General features: G+C 40.5%; 3 protein-coding genes and 1 non-coding gene across 4 annotated transcripts; 2 read left to right on the top strand and 2 right to left on the bottom strand.

Moving 5' to 3' along the window:
* Positions 1 to 1,080: 1,080 nt before the first annotated feature.
* Positions 1,081 to 3,571, top strand: LOC137745386 (pathogenesis-related thaumatin-like protein 3.5). Its single transcript, XM_068485339.1, has 3 exons — positions 1,081 to 1,305; positions 1,421 to 2,114; positions 2,996 to 3,571. Exons 1-3 carry the CDS (start codon positions 1,245 to 1,247, stop codon positions 3,219 to 3,221), a joined length of 981 nt encoding a protein of 326 aa, XP_068341440.1. The 5' UTR covers positions 1,081 to 1,244; the 3' UTR covers positions 3,222 to 3,571.
* A 3,767-nt stretch (positions 3,572 to 7,338) lies between these two features.
* Positions 7,339 to 7,422, bottom strand: TRNAL-CAA (transfer RNA leucine (anticodon CAA)). Its single transcript has one exon. It is a non-coding gene; the product is annotated as a tRNA-Leu (tRNA).
* A 2,061-nt stretch (positions 7,423 to 9,483) lies between these two features.
* LOC137731538 (endoplasmin homolog) lies at positions 9,484 to 14,077 on the bottom strand. Its single transcript, XM_068470665.1, has 15 exons — positions 13,928 to 14,077; positions 13,669 to 13,789; positions 13,421 to 13,574; positions 13,245 to 13,325; positions 13,040 to 13,151; positions 12,826 to 12,952; positions 12,594 to 12,732; positions 12,140 to 12,257; positions 11,789 to 11,988; positions 11,470 to 11,685; positions 11,204 to 11,369; positions 10,850 to 10,988; positions 10,595 to 10,745; positions 10,069 to 10,473; positions 9,484 to 9,933 (listed from the first exon to the last, which is right to left on the bottom strand). Exons 1-15 carry the CDS (start codon positions 13,992 to 13,994, stop codon positions 9,673 to 9,675), a joined length of 2,457 nt encoding a protein of 818 aa, XP_068326766.1. The 5' UTR covers positions 13,995 to 14,077; the 3' UTR covers positions 9,484 to 9,672.
* Positions 14,078 to 16,944: 2,867 nt separating this feature from the next.
* On the top strand, positions 16,945 to 17,280 carry LOC137743509 (uncharacterized). Its single transcript, XM_068483417.1, has one exon. The coding sequence runs from the start codon at positions 16,945 to 16,947 to the stop codon at positions 17,278 to 17,280; it is 336 nt and encodes a 111-aa protein (XP_068339518.1).
* The last annotated feature ends 6,820 nt before the right edge of the window (positions 17,281 to 24,100 follow it).

Below are 24,100 nucleotides of genomic sequence, written 5' to 3'. Positions count from 1 at the left end.
GAGGGAAGATGAACCCGTAGTAAAGTTAAAGAGTAGAAAACAATATAATACTGTTTTGTAGCCATCTTATGTTATTAATCATGGATTTGGATTTTGCGCTTAATCTAGTGTGCATGAACATTTTATTGTGGATTTTTAATACTTTATAGCCATTGCACTAGCCATGTTGCAGTCTCGTAAGTTCATTACCTATCAATTGTCTTCATCGTACTTTTCAGATTCTCTTTTGCATGTTGCATAAGTTTTATCGATATAGGAAACTAGGAAATTCTACAACAAGAGTATGGTAGAACAACCTTTGAAATTAATAGCAATAAAATTGACATATCTGACTTCATCACACACGCCAATCACCTAAAATTCACTTTCATTGATCCATATTATCCTGTGCACTATTTTTAAGATATAAACCATAAGCTCTAAGTTCTCAAATGTTAACATACACATGTTTTAGTTGTTGTCTAGTTGTTACTCGTAAAATAAGGATGGTGGTTTTTGCATTCTCGTTTTCTCTTCATGAATTTTTTCTTTCTTTCTATTATTTCCATTGAATAAATATATATATTTTTTTAAATCAATAGACATAAATTAATGGAGAAGTGCAGAATACCAGAATGAGTAAAACATGAATGTAAAAGATTATTTTTTTTCAATACAATGATGTATTTACACTAAGATCTCTCACTTAATATCACTAAACTGTAGTATAAGTAATGTAAAAATTGCTTTCTTGAAAGAAAAAAAAGGGAAACAAATTAGACGTAAGTTTTAACGAGAGAGTATGTATCATTTCAAAAAAGTGTGGCAAATTTAAGCATCAAATCTTTTGGACTGGTTACCCATTTTGACATGAGAGAAAAACTTACCCTTTTCAACGTCTGTCTTAATATATTCACTCTCTTAATTAAACATTCCTAGCTGACAATAAAAAAAATTATACATTCCCAATTTAAATTGATTTTCCAACTGATTCTTGGAAAAAAAAAAAAAAAAACAAACAAAAACAGAGCTTTTCCTATTCCAATATTGCTCTTATAGAAGAAAAGGGAAAAGAAAAACAGAGCTTTTCCTTTTCCAATATGGAATGGCAAGACGCAAGCTCTTCCCCTTTCTTGTATAAATACTCTTCCCTCCCACCTTTTCAGGAAATCTCACACACCCTCTCTTCTCTGCTCTCTGTCCTTTCTCTCTCCTCTCTCTCTGCAAATCCCAGCTTCCATACGAAAACATTCACCTGTGAGTCCATGGCTCGATTACCATCATTATTAGTTTCTCTACTAACCATCCTCGGGCTACTAACATCAGGTAATAATCTCTACTCCCACTTAAATTCCCAACATTCTTTAAGATTCTGGGTCCGGTTTTGTTTTATCTTGTGTAGATTAGTGCACTAATTTTGCTCTGTCTAATTAACTTGCAGGAGTTGTTTCAAGGACATTCACATTGCAAAACAAGTGCGACTACACAGTGTGGCCGGGCATTCTCTCCAACGCCGGCGTCTCACCTCTTCCGACCACAGGCTTCGCCCTCGCAAAGGGCGAAACGAAAATTATCTCCGCCCCCGCATCCTGGGGTGGCCGCTTCTGGGGCCGAACCCTCTGCTCCCACGACTCCGCCGGCAAATTCTCTTGCCTCACCGGCGATTGCGGCTCTGGAAAACTAGAATGCTCGGGCAGCGGTGCCGCCCCCCCGGCCACTCTCGCTGAGTTCACACTCGACGGCGCCGGCGGCCTCGATTTCTTCGACGTCAGCCTCGTGGACGGGTACAACCTCCCTATGCTGGTGGTCCCCAATGGCGGCACTGGGACCAACTGTACGAACACCGGCTGCGTTGTCGACCTCAACACCCGCTGTCCTTCCGAGCTCAAGGTCACCAACGCCGACGGAGCTGAAGGAGTCGCGTGCAAGAGCGCGTGCGAGGCGTTCGGCCAGCCGCAGTACTGTTGCAGCGGCGAGTACGGTTCACCTGACACTTGCAAGCCATCTAAATACTCTCAGATTTTCAAGAGCGCGTGCCCGCACGCATACAGTTACGCGTACGACGACAAGACCAGCACCTTCACATGTGCCGGTGGCGACTACACCATCACCTTCTGCCCATCGCCCAGCACCAGGTAAATTTACGGAATTATCCTTTACATTCTGATTCCCTCCCTTTCCGACCGTTATAAGGGTAGTTTGGTCCTCACAATTTCGTTCGTAAAAAGCTTGTCATTTGGAACGTTGAAGGTGATTTTTTTTTTGACATTTTTAACTTTCTAGTGCCAGTTTTTGTCCGTTACGCTGGGAAGAGGATCTTCTTGACCGGTCCATCTGGACGGTTCAAATTTAATCCAACGGTTGCAATTATTATAACTTTTAAAAGATCTACTTGTTCGGAACTGTTGGATTAAATTTGAACGGTCCAGATGGACCGGTCAGGAGGATCCCTATCCTGAGCTCAGGAGAGGATCCTCTTTCGTTACGCAAGGCCAAAACTTAACGGAATATGCGAAAGGTCATTTGTCGCTCTCGATGGTGGGCACTAACAAACAGGCGACTCTTCGTTGACATGTTACCAACAACGCATTATCATGCATTTTACCTGATTAACTAAACTTAACGTCATTATTTTCATGAAAGCCTTTCTCTGCATAAATCTTAACAGTTTCATTATAGACAAATAATAATCAGCGGCCAAACTGGATTAAACAGCTGAAGGGCAAAACGGTCTTTTCAAATAAAGTGGTAGAGTGGTGCACTTAGAATTCCAGGCTGGTCCATTTGGAATTCCACTTGCGGTCTCCAATGGCGGAGCAAAACGCAGATCCCGATGCTGTTCGGAATCTAGAGATCCGATTCCCTTTATTAAATAATACTCATCACACACGCGCACACGCACTAAATACTTGTCACATCATTTATTGCAACGGTCAATTTACTTTTTCATGGTTATTATTTTTTGTAACGGTAAATGTACTGACTCTGAAAATAATTGTGCATTTTTATTTTACAGCCAGAAAGCATCACAGGACAGCACACAGCCGCAGCCTACAGCTACACCGTCAGCAACGCCGACAACCACCTCAACCTCGCCGCAGGAGATAAACAACACGATGGAGTACGAGGGCTCCTACTTCTATCCATCGTCGGCTGCTTCCTTTCACGCATTCGAAACACGTGTGACGAGTGCGGTCGGCGTCGTCGCAGTCATTGGGTTGCTATGGCAGCTCTTGTTCTAACGGACTCTTTGTCGGGGGTGGGCCCATGTGAGTCCAACAAAATGGGCCCAATATAGGGGTCATGGACCGTTCAACTATTTTTTCCTTTTTGGGCCATGTGAATTTTGGATGGTGGACCCACATACATGGCCTTGGTTACGTGGATTGGAGTCATGTGATGGGAAAAGCCCACCCACCCATCAGCAAAGCGGCAAGTTGTACGGATGTTAGATTATTAGGTTATTAGTTTATGGAAATATTATTAGACTTTTTTTCGTCATCCAATTCTTTATATTAACTGCCTAATTTGGTAGGAAGATAATGAAGTTTTTGTTTTTGCTAAGCTTGTATTATTTCCATTTGATGTCACTTTGTCATGGAGCATTTTTTTTTTATATATTTTTGGGTTAATTAAATTTGACATTATATGAAGCAATAATGGGATGAGGATAATGTAAACAAAGCTTTTTGATTATTATCGAGTAATGCTATTTATACTATGTTTTTGTATCATATTTTCATAACATTTTAGGTGGCATTTGATGTGGACAACCATATTATTTGAATTAATCAGATTTTTAAATTTAGTTCATTATTTAATAAACTAATAATTAAGAAAAACTAGTTAATTAAATGATGATTGTGGTATACGAGGAGTCTCCTTCATTTCCTTCGGTTTTGCAAATTTTTCAAATGATGTGGTTGTCCACATCAGATGCTACCTAAGGTGGTATAAAAATGTGGTATGAATATCATTACTCTTATTCAAAGCTTTTTAATTTTGAGTAATGCTATTCATACCATATTTTTATACCATATTTCTATACCACCTTATGTGATATATGATGTGGACAGCCACTTCATTTGAAAAAATTTCAAAACCTAAGGAAATAAAGGGAGAAAGACTCCTCGTATACCACAATCATCATTTAATTAACTAGTTTTTCTTAATTATTAGTTTATTAAATAATGAACTAAGTTTAAAAATCTAATTAATTCAAATGAAGTGGTTGTCCACATCAAATGCCACCTAAGATGATATGAAGATGTGATACAAAAACATGATATGAATAACATTACTCTTTAATTTCACGAATCATAGTGAAGGTCTCTATAAGTAACCCCTTCATCACTTTCTCTGTATTTAGAGTTTGAGAAGTGATTTTAGCACTCTCTTTCTCTGAATCATCATTGTTTTAATATTTTGATGTTATCATATTCCTTAGAAGCAAAGGTTTGATGACTGGGTTACTGATCGTGTCCCAACTTTCTCATCATAATCAAAATATACCACACAACTTATTGGTTAATAATATGAATGACTAAACTAAATTAAGATTGTCAAATGACAATAATAAATCTAGTTGTCGAACAGCACTTAATGCATTAGTGCATCCAATACACAAGTGTATTGTAGAACTCTCGACGGTTTATTACTTGTTTGTATAACAACCTTAAACTGACCTCAAATAACTGATGTCTTATGTGTGTTAAAGATTTTTTGGAATAAAATTTGTGGATTGAATTGTAACAAGTGTCTGATTATACAAATTCACTTTTTGTAAAGTCGGCTCATTTGATCGCTTAATGTAAGTGTCAAGTGTGTAAGCAGATAATAATAAGGTTAAGATTGTATATATGGTGGGTGGTGAGAGGTGGTGGCTGTTAGAGGTTTCGAAGTGGCCAAGGGAGGTCGGTGTCAAGTATCAAGCGGCGCACATACGTCCTTCATTTGGTGGTGGTGCTTCTGCTGCGGCATGGCAGCTTCCATCATACACACGATGGCTCATTGGCTTGGCTGCCTTATCCACTCTACCGCCACACCACACAATAATATTTCATTTCACTCTGGCGTGCGTGGTCCAACTTAGCTTATGTATACATGTATATAACATGTATCTTTCATGCAGGACCAGTTTCATGACAAGTATTTGAAGTGGACATGATAGTCATCTCATATTTACCGTTTTGTGACCATGTAATTAATAACAAAAGTAAAATGTTTTTGTGGCTCCAAAACAACCAATACGAAGACACTATATATCTATCTCGGTCCATAAACAGTAAAGCCCGAACCCCTTTAAATGGGTCATATATATGGTAATTATGTTTAACTAAACTCTACTACTTCTTGTTGGGGCTCTTAGAGATGATGAAAAGCCATCGAATGCACCATACTCATTAGTCAAAACGCAGCCGGGAAACTTTGTTTTAAAGTTAGCAAACCCCTTAATGCTTTTACCATATCTACCAAGTTGCTTGCTTGCCAAAATTATTCCTAATAATTTGTTTGTATTATAGGTTTGTGAAATTTGAAAAAGGAGATTGCTCATAATTGAATTTGGAGTCACAATGAATGAGATGTTAGATCAAAATATTAGTCTAATTACTTATAAGCACATGCAAATCTAGTTTTTTCCCCGATTCAAGATGAATGAAGCAAAAGCATATGCAAAGTGTGTGGTGCTGGGCCAAACACGCAACTCACAAACTTCCAGGAAATGCACTTAACTCAAATCAACTTCAGAACCTAATCTCATACTTTTGAAGCCCCGCTTACAGTCTAGTGGTATTTAAGAGAAAACTAGGATCTTGCTTACAGTCTAGTGGTATTTAATAATCTTCTTCATTTGTACGTAGTGTATATTTTCAGTTTGATTTTCATAAATGACGAGTTCGATGCCCTTGTATATTTTCGATTTGACTTTCATAAATGACGAGTTCGATACCTAAAGGGCGGGTTGTTTGACTATTGATATAAAGGTTGGATTGGATGGCACCTACATTACATGTCATCACTTTGTCAGCTGCCTTTTATTACAAGTCGATCTTTCCCTTTTATACTTCAGCCATTTGTGAACAATTAAAGTCAAGAGAGGAGAGAAAAAGTATTGTACCAAAAAAAGATACACTATCTGCTAGATTTATATCCTCCGCAATAGCATACAGTGACTGATCAGCAATCTAAAAGTCAGAAACAAGGGGGAAGTAAAGAAATATTTTTCCGTATCATGGTTTCGATCGATCAGTCTCGCAACGGATCGCCTCCTTAATTGGACCAGCGTTGCAAATGTGTCAAGTTGCTTGAAAAGTAGAAACTAAACAGTCATCGTCTAGCTAACAGTTAGTACCCTTGCAGTGCTGCACATATTTCACGCTCATCCCAAAATAAAAGGGTTCTAATTAAGATAAGGGAAGAACTTTCTGGTGATCAGGTTAATTTTTGCACATGCGGCAATATTCCACATGGGATGTTTCAGGGTTCGCGAGCACCTTTTGAACATGCAGCGTCGACATTCCACTCTTGCATGTCATCATCATACGTATAGAATCTATATGTACATATATATATATATATATATATATGTGTGTGTGTGTGTGTGCAGAGTTCCCTCCACCACCAACTGGATAACCTAGCTAAGCTATTGGACGTTCTGCACTTTTGCATGGTCAAAAGTCTCAAAACCTCAAATTTTATTTATTCCTTTTTTTTTTCTTTTTTTTTCCAGAACAAAAGCAGAAAGTTTGGTGTGCTAGGGTTTTGATTATCATCAGCCTTGAGTAACACAATCCCATCTCTTACTTATCATCTATGATACATGCAGTGTTTTAAATAAGTCACTCCTCTTAATAAGCTATTTGTAATGCTAAGATCCCAGTTGTTAGTGTGATGTACATATTCAAAGTATTAGCAGGATCAGAAAGACTTTTATGGAACGGTTTTCGCTATGCATCCCGAAACACTAACACAAGATTATAGCTAGCAAGAGAGTTTTACACGAGTTTGTGTTAACGCCAAACCTATTAATTCCACCGATATTCAACAGAGAAAAAGTACTCTTTGAGCTATATATATTCTACAAATCAAAACTCCCACATCAATAATCCTTGTAGGCAATTGAACAAAAAGCAGTATAGGCACGTCATTGCACTAAAAGCACCAAGTTCTTTCCACATGCATGCAATGTAGCGAGGCTCCATGTGTTTTGCTTTGCTTTGTTGACGTTCCAGATACCCAATTAACTTACCAAACTTATAAGCTTTCGTGTAATTCTTTTGAATTATGTCTGTGAGGGCCCCCAAATTTTGAAAGATACCGATGAAGCAAAAAATTATTCAAAGAAAATAAAAGCTGATTTGTCAGAAGTGGGATTTGAACCCACGCCCTCTTTCGAAGACCAGAACTTGAGTCTGGCGCCTTAGACCACTCGGCCATCCTGACTTGCGGTGCACTCTTCCTCAGTTATATATATTTATACATTATTGACAAAAACGCGGCCCGGACTCCAAAGAAATTGTTAATTAAAACAGGAGTCCCACGGCGGAAGTGCGGTCCACCCTAACTATGCATGCTGTGACGTGGAACCGTATCAGCAATGTCGATTGCTCCAAAGCTTTTGCTTTATTAGGTCCCACAGTATTATGTTGATCATCCAATATTGCTAACGGAAAGAGATGATCTCCAAATCTCTTCCATCAAATTATATTAATAAATAAATTCAGATTTTTGAAATTTAATTCAACGGTTAAAATTATTATAATTATTAAAAGGATCCGGACAGGATCTGACATCCATAAACTTAATTTGATAACTTACAAGCAATTATATTTCTTTGTTTTTAGACAATGCATTTTTTTACAAATTACTATTATTTAGAGGAGAGAGTTGAAACTGTTATATTAATTTCGGGAGAGAGTTTTGAGCTCGGAACTATGAAAAAAGAACCAAGATCTTGGCATACCGTACTATGCAATTTTGTAGCCATGCCGGGGTTCTCGGACACGTAGGCCGTCGGTGTACTCGAAGATGTTTAAGTCGGCGTGTCCGAGATCGTATAGCTACGCGTACAACGATGTCACGAGTACGTTTACTTGTAGCGGAGCTGATTACACCATAACATTCTGTTCTTCTACTACAAGGTATAATGAAAATAATCTTACGTTTTCCTCACTTTAATTAACTTTATATCTATGCTGTATGCATGCAGTCAAAAATCTGCAAGAGATACGTCTCCAACAAGAAGCACGACAAATAATGGGTCCGGGATGACAACAACTACAAGCACAGTAAATAATGGGTGGGGTTCGGGAGGTGGGAGTGGGACGACGGCTGGGGAGCTCCTGGCGGTGGCGGGAATGGATACCAAACATTTGGTTGGCGAGGCAGCTCAGCACCTGCTAAAGAAAACCAACTTTGCCGGAATTGTAAGCTTTGGTAATGTAATTTGGTCGGCGTAATTATTATTTCTCGTGAATAACTTCGTCGCCTGTTTCTGTCCCTTGAGTCATCACTATAGCCCCCATTTGTTCCTCTTTAAGAATCATGAGATTCGAAGATGAGCTACCGCACGTTACCTTTTTAGTACAAGCGATGGACGATTTAGTTAATCTAAACACCAAAGAGGGTGACCCGAATTTGGATGTAGAAAGAGCAAACTGCTTTAACCGACATGACCTGATCCTATCTAAATTAGGTTACTTAACATAAAAACAAAGTGATTATCAAGTAATAAGAAGCCACTGACTTACTTCTAGTGGTGGATTTGGTCATGTGGCATTTCCTTGAAAACTCAATCCTATATAGCTAACTCTTACGATCCAAAAAACTCAATTTTTGTGTCAGGAGGGATGGTCTGACGAGCCACGACGTGCAACAAACACGTAAACGGGAAATGTACATGCATTTTGACCCACTCGACTACAAGTCCCACCCTGTGTGATAACTGTCATAGTTGAGGGATAGTCTGACGAGCCACGACATGCAAGAAACACTTAAACGGTAAATCTACATGCATTTTGACCCACTCGACTACAAGTCCCACCCTGTGTGATAACTGTCATAGTTGAGGGATAGTCTAACGAGCCGCGACATGCAAGAAACACTTAAACGGTAAATCTACATGCATTTTGACCCACTCGACTACAAGTCCCACCCTGTGTGATAACTGTCATAGTTCAGGGATAGTCTGACGAGCCGCGACGTGCAACAAACACTTAAACGGGAAGTCTACATGTATTTTGACCCACTCAACTACAAGTCACACCCTGTGTAATAACTATCATAGTTACACAAGTAGCCTTCTAACTAAACTTGTCATAAAACACTCAAAATAATGTACTAGGCAAAGTAGAGATGATGAGCACGGATTGGAGAGAGTGAGATTGAGAACCCATAACCTTACGGGCCTTACCCATTTCCCTAATAAATCAAGAGCTATTTTACAAGCAACAGAAAGCAAGAGTAAGAAACAAGAAACAGAAACAGGTGATCGAACATTGCATCTGCAAAGAAAATACTTCATGGCATTAATTAGTCTCTGAAACTAATAACTAGATGCTGGGGACAAAATTCTGGTTTATATGATTGCAGTAAATCTATTCGACCTAATGTCTTAACCAAACACGGAATCACATAAGTGCAATGTCTCGATTTCCCATATCTCAACCACCATACAGGCAGGCTCTAGGGAACCTACAACTCGTCCTTAAGTGAATCAGCATCAGCCTCAGCCTCAGCCTCAGGGGTAGTTGCAGCTTCGGTTGCAGCAGTTTCTGTCTCAACTTCTTCAGCATCATCTTCCTCCTCAACTGCAACATCAGGGTTGATGTTTAGGCTAGACTTCACCGAGCTATAGATGCGGGAAGCAAAGTCCTTGGGGTCTGGAAGATTGAAGCCACTCTCCATGAGTGCAGTCTGGTAAATAAGCTGTGCTGTCCTTTTCACGCTCTCATCCTGAAGAGCAAACGAATATTTGTGCAAGTCAAAACCACATTCGTCAACAATTCTATAGATGATTATTTTAAGACACTATCTAATAGACGGACGGTATTTTTCAAGGAGTGAGCATAAAAGATGTTTAGGACGTACCTCAGCGTTCTTTACTACTCTCTCGCGGAGCTCCTTGATGATTGGATGCCTTGGGTTAATCTCAAGTATCCTCTTGCCACGCATGTATCCTTGCTTGTTAGCATCTGATAACGTCTGAGACTGCATGATCCTCTCCATGTTTGCACTCCAACCATACTTTGATGTCACAACCACACAAGGGGTGTCAGCCAAACGGTTGGACAGCTTAACATCATCCACATTATCGCTGGCAAGAGCGCTCTTCCACCATTTAGTGAGCTCCTTGTACGATTCCTTGAGTTCCTTGTCCTTTGAGTCTTTGCCGAGTTTCAAACCCTCCTTTGACACGTTCTGGAATTTCTTGTCTTCATAGTCCATCAAGTACTGCATCAGATATTCATCAACTGGATCTGTGAAGAAAATAACCTGCAACAATACGTGTGAAAAGGTAAATAGACAGACAAAAACAGGCCTCCCTTGTGACTCAAAATAACCAAAAGACAAAAAGCGGGAAAAGAACAAAAAGAATTGGAGATTTTGTATTTACCTCAAAGTTTTTCTTCTTAAGCCTCTCAAGGAATGGTGATTTTTCCAATTGTTCCTTGCTGGCTCCAGTAATGTAGAATATGTCCTTCTGCCCAGATTTCATCCTTGAAATGTACTGATCCAGTGAAGTCAATTTGCCATCTGACTTGGTGCTGTCAGAGAATTCAAAGTAGTTATTCAACCACATGAAGACAACTATAAGGATGTACCATGCTGTCAATCAAACTAAACGCAAATAGTAACAAAATATTAATACCTTTCAAATCTTAGGAGTTTTGCCAAACGATTCCTGTTAGCCGCATCTTCGATGATTCCAAGTTTAATGGACTTGCCGAATTCATTCCAGAATCTTGTATATTGGCCTCTCTTCTCCTCATCCTCACTTTTCTCAACCTCTGCTTTCACATCAAAATTCAAGAAGCAAAAGTGAACAATTAATGAAAAACAACAAAAATATTTCAAGTTTTCAGTTTTGAAGGGATGGTATTAATGCAGGTGAGTCCAGACTGCAGTCATCATGACACCAATGCACTAAATAACAATTACTAAGTTCAGATTGAATACTTCCAGAACTGTAAAGAAAACTGCATGCAAATATTAAGCACCGTACCTCTGTTGTCTGTGTCACTGGACTCATCAGGATCTTCCTCAGCAAGTTTACGGATCATATCAAGGGCTTTGCGTATAAGTTTCTTCTTGATTGTCTTCAAACTGCTGTGTTGTTGAAGCATTTCTCGTGATACATTGAGTGGCAAGGTGTCAGAATCAACAAGACCCTGTTTGTAAAACCATCAATGTAAAATCCAGTTTTAGATAAGCACGTAAAAACCAATCCCATAAACCTTATTGCGAGAACTTAAAAATATCCTGCATTACCATCAAAAAGTTTAGATACTTTGGCAAGAGCTCATCAAATTCATCTGATATGAAAACCCTTCGAACATACAACTTCAAGTTGGACTTATTGGCATTGTAATAGCTCTCGTATAAATCATGAGGAGCCTTAGGAGGCACAAATAGGACAGCCTTGAATTCTACATCACCTTCAGCAGTAAAGTGGCTCCACGATAAAGGCTTCTCATCACCGAAATCCTGTTGAGCAGTATAAATATACAGTATAATAGGTGGTTTAGATTCCAAAAATAACATTCTATATGGTCACACAACCATCATATGATTCATACATGAAACTTACCTTGGCGAGAGAGTGATAGAATTTGGTGTACTCTTCATCAGTCACTTCCTTGGGGCTGCGCAACCATATAGCTTTAACATCATTGAGAAGTTCCCATTCATAAGTAGTTTCTTTTTTTGTCTTTGTCTTTGGTTTCTTCTCAGCATCTTCATCTTCATCTTCACTTTTCTCAGTTTCCTCTTCACTTTTCTCACTTTCAGCTGTTCACAATTGTTGAGTGCCGGGAGGCACAATACATGAGAATAGGTATCAAAATATATGTAACTTTAATGCAAATATTTAGAATTAACTTCTTCTTTAAGTACTAAGCTTTCAAATAAATTACAAGGAGTTTGAATAATGGTTGCATACATGATTCCTCTTCATCACTGGACTCATCCTCATCAGCAGGAACCTCCACATCAACCTCTTTGCTTGCCCACAAATGGATGGGGAAGTTGATAAATTCAGAATATTTCTTCACCAACTCCTGAAAAACAAAACAATAATTTATCGTGAACCATCATTTTACATCATTAATGCATTATAGTTAATGCATAGAAGTATCATTCTTTTCTTTATGTGGCAGATTGTTGCGCCGTGAAGCAAAAACAAGAACAACGCATCCAAGTTATGGAAATGAGAACACTACTGATTCTAATAGAATAGGATAAGAATGGGATAAATAAATTGTACTCAAAACCCGAAAAATGGGGGAACCAACGTGAGTAAATATTGAAATAAAACTAGGTAATCACTGGTTAAAAAGTCCCAAATGAACTAGGTAATCACTGGTTAAAAATTCCCAAATGGGGAAACCACTCACTTTTAGTTTGCTCTCTTCCAAATACTCTCCTGCTTCCTCTCTGAGGTGCAATCTAATTTCAGTGCCACGTCCTAGTGGCTCATTTTCTGTATCCTCGGCAACTACGAATGACCCATCAGCCTTTGACTCCCAAATATGCCTGAAGCACGAGAAATTTATGTTGTCATTAACAGTCCCTTAAAAAACCTGTTAGCATAAATGAGTGAAAGAGTAAATCATTATAAACCCTTACTGTTTGTCGTCATTGTGTTTGCTGATGACTTCCACATTATCGGCAACCAAGTACACAGAGTAGAACCCAACTCCAAACTGCCCAATAAGATTGAGATCGCCACTAGTCTGCATCTTCTCCACAAAGGCTGCAAAGCAAAACCAAATTAAATTAATATAAACTAACATTTAGTTCCACACAAAATTCTGATCTCCAAACAAAAACCAATATATACCTGAAGTTCCAGATTTAGCTATGGTTCCCAAGTTCTTGATTAAGTCCTCCTTTGTCATACCGATACCCCTATCACGAATGGAGAGGATTCTCTTCTCCTTGTCTAATTTAATCTATACATTTTTCAAACCAATGCAAAAAATTTAATAACATATCATCTAGTTTTATGCTTCAAAAAGTTAAAGTAACGCAAGGATTCTACTAACCTGAATTTCAAGTTTAGTGTTATCGCCTTCTCCCAAAACATCCTTGTCCGTGAGGGCAAGGAATCTAATCTTGTCAAGCGCCTGAAATCGGGACAAAAGTTTCCGACGATTAGCAATCGAAATCATGTCAGGTAAAGGATAAAACAATGCATGATAGCTTAAAGTCAACGACTTACATCGGAAGCATTGGAGATCAACTCCCTTAGGAAAATGTCCTTGTTACTGTACAGAGAGTGGATGATAATGTCCATAAGACGAGACACCTCGGCCTGGAACTCGAAATGCTGCGCGTTGCTGCGCTGCGATCTCTTCGAGATTGATTCTGCCTCCCTAAAAATTGACAGCAAGAAATACATCTATTCAGAAACTAACTCATACGTCTTCGATTTATTGGCATGGATATAGAAAATGATAAAGCGCTTACCTCTTAGCGACGTCGGAGTCGGTGGTTAAACCATTGGGAACGGCGCCGATCTTCTCCTCAACCTTCGGCGGATCTACGAGCTCGTCGGAATTAGCCTCCGCATTGGCCTGTAATTTCTGACCTGAACAAACACAGATCGCCAGAAAACCCTAATCAACATCAAATCTCCGATACAAACTTCGAATTCAGAAACATTTACTCTTACCAATGCATCGCGCACAATTCAACTAATCGAGATCTGCAGAAACCCTAGGCGTACCTTGATCGGGGAGGAGAGAGAGAAGGCAGAGCAGAAGCAGAACGGAAGGGATCGTCCACTTCCTCATCGTTGCAACTCGAAAACACTTCGAAGAAGAAGTTCTAGAAACTTCGCTCACTGAGATTTATCTGTTTCAGTGTTTGTGCTACTTTCCCAACGTCTCTCACGGCTTCGGATCTTATATAGAGCTCCTGCCGTTTAGACTGGGTAAGCGTCGTTTTAACGGCGATTGGCTTGTTTTTGCCAGCGTGGACAAACCAACGCTCTCTGATTTGTTTGGGAATACGTGGATGGATTTTATTGGGCCTGCTCTATTTCATTGACGTGGAGACACAAGGCGTTGTGGACGGGCCCACCGGCGACTTGAGAATTCCAGTCTTGGTTGACGGGTCAGATCAGAGCTTATGCTGCCAGCGTGGATGATCGTAGGGCTTGCTGGTTATACGTGGCAAACTGGTATTGGAGATTGTTTCGTCCTTGACGTGGAGAAATAAAAAAAAAGGTTCAACTTATGTTACAATCGGGTCTGTTTGACCCAGTAGAAAATATATAATCCGACGGGGGTTCGGGCGTGGGTTAGGGAAAGGAAGGTCTGGTGTTAAATCAAGAAGATTGGGCCTCCCCAATCTACGCTACTAATATTTGCAAAAAGAATAAAAAAAAAAAAAAAAAAAGGTGAAAAGTGCATAATTTTGAAATGAGTACTTGAGGTTTTAAAGACTTAACATTTGTTAGGTCATTAGCATTCATAAAAAATATTGAAATGAGTTTTCACTGTCGCATTATCTATGAAGACAGTGATTCGAGCATTTAAAGTTCCATAAATGACGAATTAGTGAAAACAAACATTAGTATATTTGTCCACATCATGAGTTAATCTCAGTGACTTTGTCACTAGTGACTTAACAAATGTCTACTTTTTAAAACATTAGGTAGCTATTTAGAATGTTTTAAAAAGTTGAAACCTATTGCAAGTGGCCCTTTACCACAGTGGTGGAAATGAGTTGAGCCTTTGCATGACGGCGTAGGTTCAAATATTGTCAGTGGTAATCTAACATCTAATCTAACAAAATTTATAATTTGACAATACAAAAAAAAAACAAAACAAAACAAAAAGTTGAGACCTATTTGAAATCATCCTTGAAATCTTGGGCACCTTTTTATGCTTTTCGAGATTGATATCATTTCATTGATCATGAACCTTCAATTCACAGCATTTGAGACAACCTTTTGAATATGTGACGCTTAAGCAATCTTGTGTAGAAATGATCTTCAAATAAGAATAAAAGATCATAAAACTTATATAGTGAGTATTCATTATTCAAAAGAAATGAGATATGTGAATTTTTTAATGAGAAAATGCAAATATTATCCTAGTGAAATTTTTATGGTGCTATAAAACTTTACAAATATGGTTGTAGCATAATTCCTTTTTCTTTATTTTGATAAAAGCCTAATTTTAAACTTATCATATATGAGTGCCCACCGGGACATGCGAGATCGTATTTTCGCCTGATCAGTTAGGGCAACATCACTGTATCTGAAGGCCAAGAAAAGCAGCAAAGAGTGCAGCCCAACGACGTTGTCAGGCAGTGTGCTTGGCAAGTCCCGTGCGACCACGTAGAAGGTTGTCAAGATAGAAAAAAAAAGAAGGAAACGTGGCGTTATCCAATGGAAAACAAAATCGGCGGGTGTGCGACAGCAAAATTGGCGGGCATTATCTCCATTCTCCCTTGCAAGAAACGTCTGAAACTGAAGATAAGCTCAAGATTGAGCCTTTTCCACCAATACAACAAGATCAGATGGCAGCTGAGAAACATCAAGACTTTGTTTTCTGATATTTTAAATTGTTCAAATTAACAGAATAAATGATTAAATTCAAACGTTAGATGTCACATCCCGGCCCAGGGGGACCACTTCTCAGGCCCGCTCCACCACCGTAGCACGATATTGTCCACTTTGGGCTTACCATTCCCTCACGGTTTTGTTTTTGGGAACTCACGAGCAACTTCCCAGTGGGTCACCCATCATGGGATTGCTCTAGCACCCTTCTCGCTTAACTTCGGAGTTCCCACGGAACCCGAAGCCAGTGAGCTCCCAAAAGGCCTCGTGCTAGGTAAGGATGAGAATATATATTTAAGGATCACTCCCCTGTGCGATGTGGGATGTCACAATCCACCCCCCTTAGAGGCCTGACGTCCTCGTCGGCACACACGCGACCAGGGTTAGGCTCTGATACCAATTTGTCACATCCCGGCCCGGGGGGGAGGACCACTTCCCGGGCCCGCTCCACCACCGTAGCACGATATTGTCCGCTTTGGGCTTACCATTCCCTCACGGTTTTGTTTTTGGGAACTCACGAGCAACTTCCCAGTGGGTCACCCATTATGGGATTGCTCTAGCCCCCTTCTCGCTTAACTTCGGAGTTCCCACGGAACCCGAAGTCAGTGAGCTCCTAAAAGGCCTCGTGCTAGGTAAAGATGAGAATATATATTTAAGGATCACTCCCCTGGGCGATGTGGAATGTCACATTAAAAGGCAGCGTAATATTTTAATTAATTAATATGACATATTTAATAACAACTGATTCTTAATTCTTAACAAGAGTAATGAGGTTTAGAAGGCGATGCAATGTTCTATTTAATTAACTTGACATACAATTGTATGTGACTGGTTATTATTTCTCAATAAATAATAATTGAGTTTGAGTATTAAGACGGTCAACAGTTCATAACGAAAGTAAATACTCACTAAGCCGAGACCACTAACTAATACTAAAGTGCAATGTTTTGATCAATTGGCCTGTACACGCGATAATGATATTTAGCAATTTTCGTTCTAACTTGTCCAGATTTGCGGTTAATAGAAGCAACCTTTTGATAAAATCACATAATTGTGGGCCCCTTTAATTTTCTTTTAAATAGCCGGCACGCCACCCTAGACTTGCCAAAGAGAGGTCAAAGAGCAAAGTTGATCGGTGTCTCTCAAATTCTCAAAGCCCCACCCAGACCCAGCAGATGGCGGTTTCCGACGCGGTGGTTAGGAACTTGACGATGATTTATGTGGCAGTCATTGTGGCGATCAAGGGGTACGGGGTGGCGATTGGGCAGAGCTTCGGCGGTGCCTTTGTGTTAATCCTCTCCACCGCCGTGGTGTGCCTTATTCTGTTCCTGACTCTGACGTGGGACGTCTCCCGCAAACCCACGTATGCAGTTCCCGGCGACAACAATCCTCCAGTTGCTCATGAGACGTGCAAGGGTGGTATTTGCTGGCACGGCCTGGCCGTGCGATCGTCGGCTTCTGATGTCCGGTTGAGGCTTCCTCAACAACTCAGTTATGGCGGCTTTTCGTAAATTTGACAAATAGCAGGGGGTAAAAGATAAAAAAAAAATATTGAAGTAGGTAAATTCTCTCTCTCCCTTGGTCGTTGGTGTTTACCTGCAGTATATCTAGTAAATTCGAACTCCAATAAATAGAGGTTTGCTTTTTGGATGGAGCGAGGGATATGGTTGTATTATTTTATGGAGATTGTAAATAAATAATAATTAATCCGGACTAAATGATGATATTTTGCAAATTTTGTGTTATAAATAAATATTGGCCTCAATTAATGAGTAATTGTCATTTGACATTTTGAATTATTACTTCAGTTGAAATTGACTAATTGAATTATTTTTTTAGTAAATTAATCTCTTGAACTATTTGAAATAAGCCAATTGACCTCTTGTTGGTAGATTTCATCCACTTTTTCATCAAATTCGAAGGAAAAGTAGTATTTCCTTCATCAATTCTTACTTAGCAACTATAACCAACAATGTAATTATAACATGTGAAAATAAAGTAATGTGTAATCACAATGTGAGATGGTCCGTTATGTAAACGTTTGATTTTTTTTATGTTTTCTCATTATGCTATATATTTTTGAATTATTTTGGGCCCATTTGTCAAAATTTTATTGGTGGTTATAGTTGACAAGTAACAATTAATGATGAAGTGACTAATTTACCCTTAAATTTGACGGAATTGATTCCGCAATCTAAAAGCAATGGGTTAATTGACTGATTTTAAATAGTTTAGGGAGTAAATTTATATATAAAAAAAAAAGTTCAGGTGATCAATTTTAACTGAGGTGATAATTCAAGGGATCAAACCGTAATTTGCCCTTGATTAATTAAAGTTCAATCGGTGTCAAACAAAGGTACATTAGTTGGTTTTTTTTTAAAACAAACGTGTAAACACGAAAAATTCCTGAAACAAGAAACAAGAATACCGTGTACAAAATATATTTTTGTGTTAATGATTTTGGGGTTACAATCTCTTTGTAATTTGATCATCTGATTCTATCTTCGTAGGGTGTAGGTTTGTGGATGAGTTGTTGATCCAAAGGGCCGTCGGGGCTTGATCTAAGGATGAACAGTTGATGAACAGATCTTCGAGGGCTTTTGGGCTTGATCTTGAAGACTGGGTGTATGGATTTCTTCAAGGGCTTTTGGGCTTGATCTTGAATGTTGATGGATAAGCGGATCTTCAAGGGCTTTTGGGCTTAATCTTGAAGAACGATTGGATGTATGGATTTGTTGAGGTTGTTGATCCAAATGGTCGTTGGGGCTTGATCTTAGGATGAACGGATGATGAACGATGAACACCTTCTTCAAGGGGCCGTCGGGGCTTGATCTTGAGTCGGTGGAAGTTCTTCAAGGGCCGTTGGGGCTTGACCTTAGGATGAACGGATGATGAACGATGAACACTTTCTTCAAGGGGCCGTCGGGGCTTGATCTTGAGTCGGTGGAAGTTCTTCAAGGGCCGTTGGGGCTTGATCTTTGGAGGATTTTGACGAAGAACGAAAAGTGTTTTCTTGATCCTTCGGGATTTGCTTGAGAGCTTTAGAGTTTCAACTTTCAAAGCTTCAAGGTTTTGGTGTGATGTAAATTTCCTTCTTTCTTTCTTCCTTTCTTTTTTCTTTTTCCTAAAATGAATGTCTTGGCTTCCTATTTATAGAATTCCAAAACTTGATTTTTGGATTTAAATAATCAGATGAAATAAATCATTTCTGCCAGGTAATGACACGTGTCCTATTTGATGACTTTTCCAATTTATTTCAATTTTTCGTTGAGTCATACGCTACATGTAAAATTTATGTGACACGTGAGCGTTGAAATTTTAATTATTGGTCAACATTCCCTTCACCGAAATTTCGATGTCCACAAATGCCCCCACTTCAAGGCGCGTCGTAGACATGTGCTTGTCACGTGTAGAAGATGCGTTTTGAAGTCCCTTAATGTAGATATCAACCCAAGGGCCGTCGGGGCTTGATCTTGAATTGGGCTGGAAATTTCTTCAAGGGCCATCGAGGCTTGATCTTGAGTTCGACTGGAAGATTTTCTGATTTCCCCCAATCGTTGATTTTCCACAGGCTTAACCTTGAACTGGGCTGGAGATTTCTTCAAGGGCCATCGAGGCTTGATCTTGAGTTCGACTGGAAGATTTTCTGGTTTCCTCCAATCGTTGATTTTCCTTTGTGCTACTCTTGAACTGGGCAGCAGGATTCTTTTGGTCTCCCCTGAAGGTCTGAGCTTACTCCTTTTATCTGTTTCTTTGTTCAATCTCTCCAATTCGTATTGAAGAGGGTTAGAGGATAGCTCAGCATATGCAGTTGTTGCTTGTCTCCACATGCCTCAATGTATCATTTTCACTTGCCTTACTTGTTCCCCTTTGCAGAAGTGGTCCCTTCTCTGGAAGTGTATCAACCGTTGAAGATGACTACTCGAGAGCAACGCTAGGTAAGCAACCAGGGAATAGATTCCAGGCAGTCGGTTCCAGATCAGAAGACTGACTCCAAGTGCCGGCTGATTGCTTCTTTCACTTTGCCATGCGAGTAAGAACAAGGACAAAGAAAAAGACAGGGAAAAAGCATGATATGAGATACCTTTGCTTTCAAAGAAGCAGCGAATGAATCAGCACATATATTTGTTGTGCTTGTCTCCACATGCTTCGATATATCATTTTCACTTGCCTTACTTGCTCCCTTTGCAGAAGTGGTATTTCCTTATGCAGGTTTGGCATCTTCTCTTGTAGTATTTGTCCTCTGATGCAGGAGTTGAATGCAAACCTTGCATTTGAATGGACCATCACTTCTTGGTGGCAGCGCAAGTTTGAGTGGAGGTTCCGACATATTGCTTTCTCTGTCCTTGTCCTGGCAGGTGAGAACAAGGGCAAAGGAAAAGACAGGGAAAAAGCATGATATGAGATACTTTTGCTTTCGCCCTTGATGATATGGGATACTTTTGCTTTTGAAGAAGCAGCGAATGAATCGGCACATATATTTGTTGTGCTTGTCTCCACATGCTTCGATCTACCATCTCCTCCTGGCTCATCTGTACTCCAGGTATCTGGTATCTTCTTTGGGGAAGAAGAACAAATTGAGTATTTCGAGAGGCTTTGCTGGGAGTGCACCCTCAGAGGTGAGGAAGAGTTGGGCATTTTCTTCAGGTCTGCCTTGCCATAAGAGACGAAGGTCGACATATATAGGGATTTCTTAATAGCGAGTGGTGGTCTTGTTCTTTTACACTTGTCGACAAACGTCTCTTCAATATCTGAACGACGCCTCTTCGATTTCTGAACGACGCCTCTTCGATTTCTGAACGAGCGCCACTTTTGACAAAGTTGCACGCGTTTTCTGAAAAGCAGAGAAAGCGTTGCTGAACTTTGCGCTTGTCGGCTAAAGACGTGTAGTTGCGATGATGGCCTCCACGTGTTTTCGACTTTGTCGGATATCTTTTGACAAAGTTGAACGCGTTTTCTGAAAAGCCGCGAACGCGTCGCCGAACTTCACGCAGGAAAATCCGGATTTTTGAATCGGTGGTCGTGTCGCTTGGCTTTTTATAGAGGTATCGATCACCTCCAACATGCACACTTTGAAGATCGCCCGTTTGTGAAAATCGTCTTCGGCCCTTTGAAATTTAACTTCATCCACCCCTTCTCTTTGAACACTTTTGAAAAATGGCAAACCCATCGAACCTTAGCTTAGACTTGAGTCTCAACAGTGATACGGGCGCGCCGCGTCAAGGTAACGTATGGCGCCCTTCTTTCTTATCTTCTAACGGTCCTCTTACAGGTGAAGACTCCGTGATGCAGGACGCCACAACAGCTACAATAGTAGCTAGGAACCTCCTCACTCCAAAAGATAGTAGGCTGCTGTCAGGACGGTCCGATGAGTTGGCCGTTCAAGAGTCCCTTGCTCTTAGTGTTCAGTGTGCGAGCTCTGTGTCCAACATGGGCCAACGCCTGCTTACTCGGTCCCGTCAGGTGGAATCATTGATGGCAGAGGTGGAAAATCTTAAGCAGGAGATCAAACAGCTTAAGTACGAGAATAGAAGTTTGCACGTGCTTGCAAATAACTATTCGTCGGGCATGAAGAGGAAGCTTGATGAGCTGCAAGAATCTGAAGGTCGGATTCAAAGTGACCGTCAAAAGCTTGCGGCTTATCTCCAGAGGCACATTTTTCCTGGGTCATCTAGCGTTCCACCCAGTATTGAGGCCTGGAATGCTCTAGCTTCAATGCCTTCTGCTCCGATGCCTTCCGCTTCTAGAGTTTTGCCAAGTAATGGGGCTTCACGTGAACATCCTTTGTGAAAGCTCCATCTTTTTTTTTTTTTTTTTTTTTTTTTTTTTTTGTACACACTTGTAATTTCTTGGAGATTAATGGACATGCTTTATTTTATTCAGTGTATTGTGCTAAATACAGATAAAACATATACATCACCGTCCATCATCATTCCTTTTTATTTTATTTTATTATTTATTATTATTATTATTATTTTTTTTTTTTTTTGCTTTTCTTTGCTTTCGGTGGCACTGATCCACCATTCATTTATATATATATATATATATATTTCAGATGGTGCCAGAAGCACCACCATTGTTTTTTTCTTTCTTTTTATTATATATATATTTCTTTTCTTTTTGCACATGGTTCCAGAAGCACCATCATTGTTTTTATTATATTTTTTTCCTTTTTAATTTTTTACTCTTCTTTTCAAAATGGGCTGATGGATTCCACCATTACCTTTCTTTATAATTTTTTTATGTCTTTCATCATTAGTCTTCTTTTCCCTTTTTCTTTTGACTTGCTAATAGTAGCATGCATCATTTTTTTTTTATTTTTATATATATATATATATATATATATGGTGCTCTGCAAGGCTAGGTTTGTGGGTGAAAACCCAGGCCGAGTTCGAGAGAAGACGGAGAAGGAAGGGGTGTCCGTGCTGCTGAAGCTGATCGGTAGAAGGAGAGGGCTCGCAGAGGAGGACGAAGACGGACAGAGAGCTGGAGTCGAGCTTGGAGGTAGTGCAAAGCGTCGAGCTTCACGATCGGCTAGTCGTTTGACAGCGGTCGTTGAAGTTCTTCTCCAATTCAAATGCAGCAGCAGAGGCAAGAAGATGGATGAGGTCTTTGGGTGTGAGTTGACAAACTTTGGTTTTGTTGATCACATTCAAAGGCAGCAGCCATGGCGGAGGTCGATGATCGAAGGGAGAAGGCCGCGCTGCTCAACCTCATAGAGAGACAAACTGCCCATACAGCAGCATGAAGATCTTACTGGGTAGATGGGCAGAATGGAGAGCATGGACGAAGAGCTCAACGAAGACGGAGACGGCTCGGGGTTTGGTGGATTTGTCGCTAGTGGATCAGAAATCCTTGTCCATATGCTGCAGGCTGAGATGCGGCAGAAGGGTCTTCGACTAACATCACGAATCATCTTTGTTTGTTGGAGCCCCTTTTTTTTTTTTTTTAATTTAAACTGGAATTCGAATGAAACTTGGTCAGCAACCACTAGCGCCCATTCTTCTTTGGCTGGGCTTTTCTTCGGGTTTCTGTCTCAATGAAGAACACCAAAAAGCTTTTGAAGACGACCATGGCCCGTCGACCGACAGAAGTTTGGGACCATAGCTGGGCATGTTGGGTTCTTCTTCTCCACTTGTTCAAACATGGAGGATGATGGTTTCTTCTCCGTTGCATCTCTGAAGAGAGAAAGAGAGATGTCGAAAAACTTCTTTAGACACCCAAGAGGCTGCAGGAAGCTGAACACTCCGCGGGAGGAGTTGACAGCGGCAAAGACGGAGAAGACGGCAAACGTCTCCCATTGTGGAGAAGAGGAATGAGCAAGCTCAAGGACCAGGTTTGTGGGGTCGGTGTGAATTTGTTGCTGAGAATGTTGAGGAGCAGAGGCGGCTGTCTGCTCAGTATGTCGTTGTCCAGCATTCTGAGGTTCCAGTTGAGGGTCTATTTTTGTATTTGATACTTGTATCCTTGCAAGATTCAGTTCTACCATTTCTTGCGCGTCCTTCAAATCCTTAACATCTGTTTGCACATCTCTAAGAATACCCTTCAAATCATTGACAGAATCCTCAAGATTGCGGCTTCTGCTCTCTAGTTGTGTTAGTCGTGCACTAACACCTTCCAGCACATGTAGCAAATTATCAGCATGCTTCTTCATGGTCTGGCCAATCTCCGACAGAATTACGACATTGCGGTTCTTCTCTAAAACAAGTTTTGCAGGTTCAAGGGAATCCATTGACCCATAATTTCTAATTGGAGATGCAGTGTTCGACTTGGACTCGCCGGAGTCCCAAGCCATGGTTGGTCCTCCTCCTCCAAGATTGGGCGCGGCATCGAAACTCGGCGACAGAGAAGAAGCACCGACGACGGGGCGAATCGGCTGGAAATCGTAGCTGGGAAGCATCTCCTGATTCTCCTTGTTGTAAATCCCACTTCCATGGCTGCCTCCGCCGACCTGATACTCTTCTTCTCCTCCGCCTTCGCGGTGGCTGTTGCTGGTGCTGCGACGGCGACGACAATGAAAGTGTTTGCCTCCGAGCAGTGAAGACGGTAGCCGCATCCAATCTGGTGGTTGCAGCTCCAGCCCAGAACGCCCGCTTCAGCTGCTGAGGAGGAAGAATCGCACAACTGGCGGCTGGAAGTTTGAGCATGGTCGCCATTGTAGCGGAGGCTTCTTTGGGGGTTAGGGTTTTAGGACAGAGGACGTCGCCATCGGGTGATGGCTTGTGATCTCTGCTGCTGCCGTTTCCGATTTTTGGGAACTTGTTGCTGGCTTGTATCTCATCCACCTCCATAGCAGTAGTTTCATGCCTTTCTCAAACAAAGACTCATTCA

Source organism: Pyrus communis, chromosome 1, assembly GCF_963583255.1.
Source record: "Pyrus communis chromosome 1, drPyrComm1.1, whole genome shotgun sequence".
In the NCBI taxonomy this organism is placed as follows: domain Eukaryota; kingdom Viridiplantae; phylum Streptophyta; class Magnoliopsida; order Rosales; family Rosaceae; genus Pyrus; species Pyrus communis.
The sequence above is the reverse complement of the archived record's forward strand: the minus strand, read 5'-3'. Positions and strand labels throughout refer to the sequence as shown.

Bases quoted from the DNA above. Each gene is read 5' to 3' on its own strand.
- LOC137743509 (XM_068483417.1), top strand. From the start codon at position 16,945: ATGGCGGTTTCCGACGCGGTGGTTAGGAACTTGACGATGATTTATGTG.
- LOC137731538 (XM_068470665.1), bottom strand. From the start codon at position 13,994: ATGAGGAAGTGGACGATCCCTTCCGTTCTGCTTCTGCTCTGCCTTCTC. The intron at 13,575-13,668 runs GTAAGCGCTTTA...GTCAATTTTTAG, and splicing joins GACTCCGACGTCGCTAAGAG to GGAGGCAGAATCAATCTCGA. The intron at 12,258-12,593 runs GTGAGTGGTTTC...TTTGTTTTTCAG, and splicing joins TGGAAGAGAGCAAACTAAAA to GAGTTGGTGAAGAAATATTC.
- LOC137745386 (XM_068485339.1), top strand. From the start codon at position 1,245: ATGGCTCGATTACCATCATTATTAGTTTCTCTACTAACCATCCTCGGG. The intron at 1,306-1,420 runs GTAATAATCTCT...ATTAACTTGCAG, and splicing joins CCTCGGGCTACTAACATCAG to GAGTTGTTTCAAGGACATTC. The intron at 2,115-2,995 runs GTAAATTTACGG...TTTATTTTACAG, and splicing joins TGCCCATCGCCCAGCACCAG to CCAGAAAGCATCACAGGACA.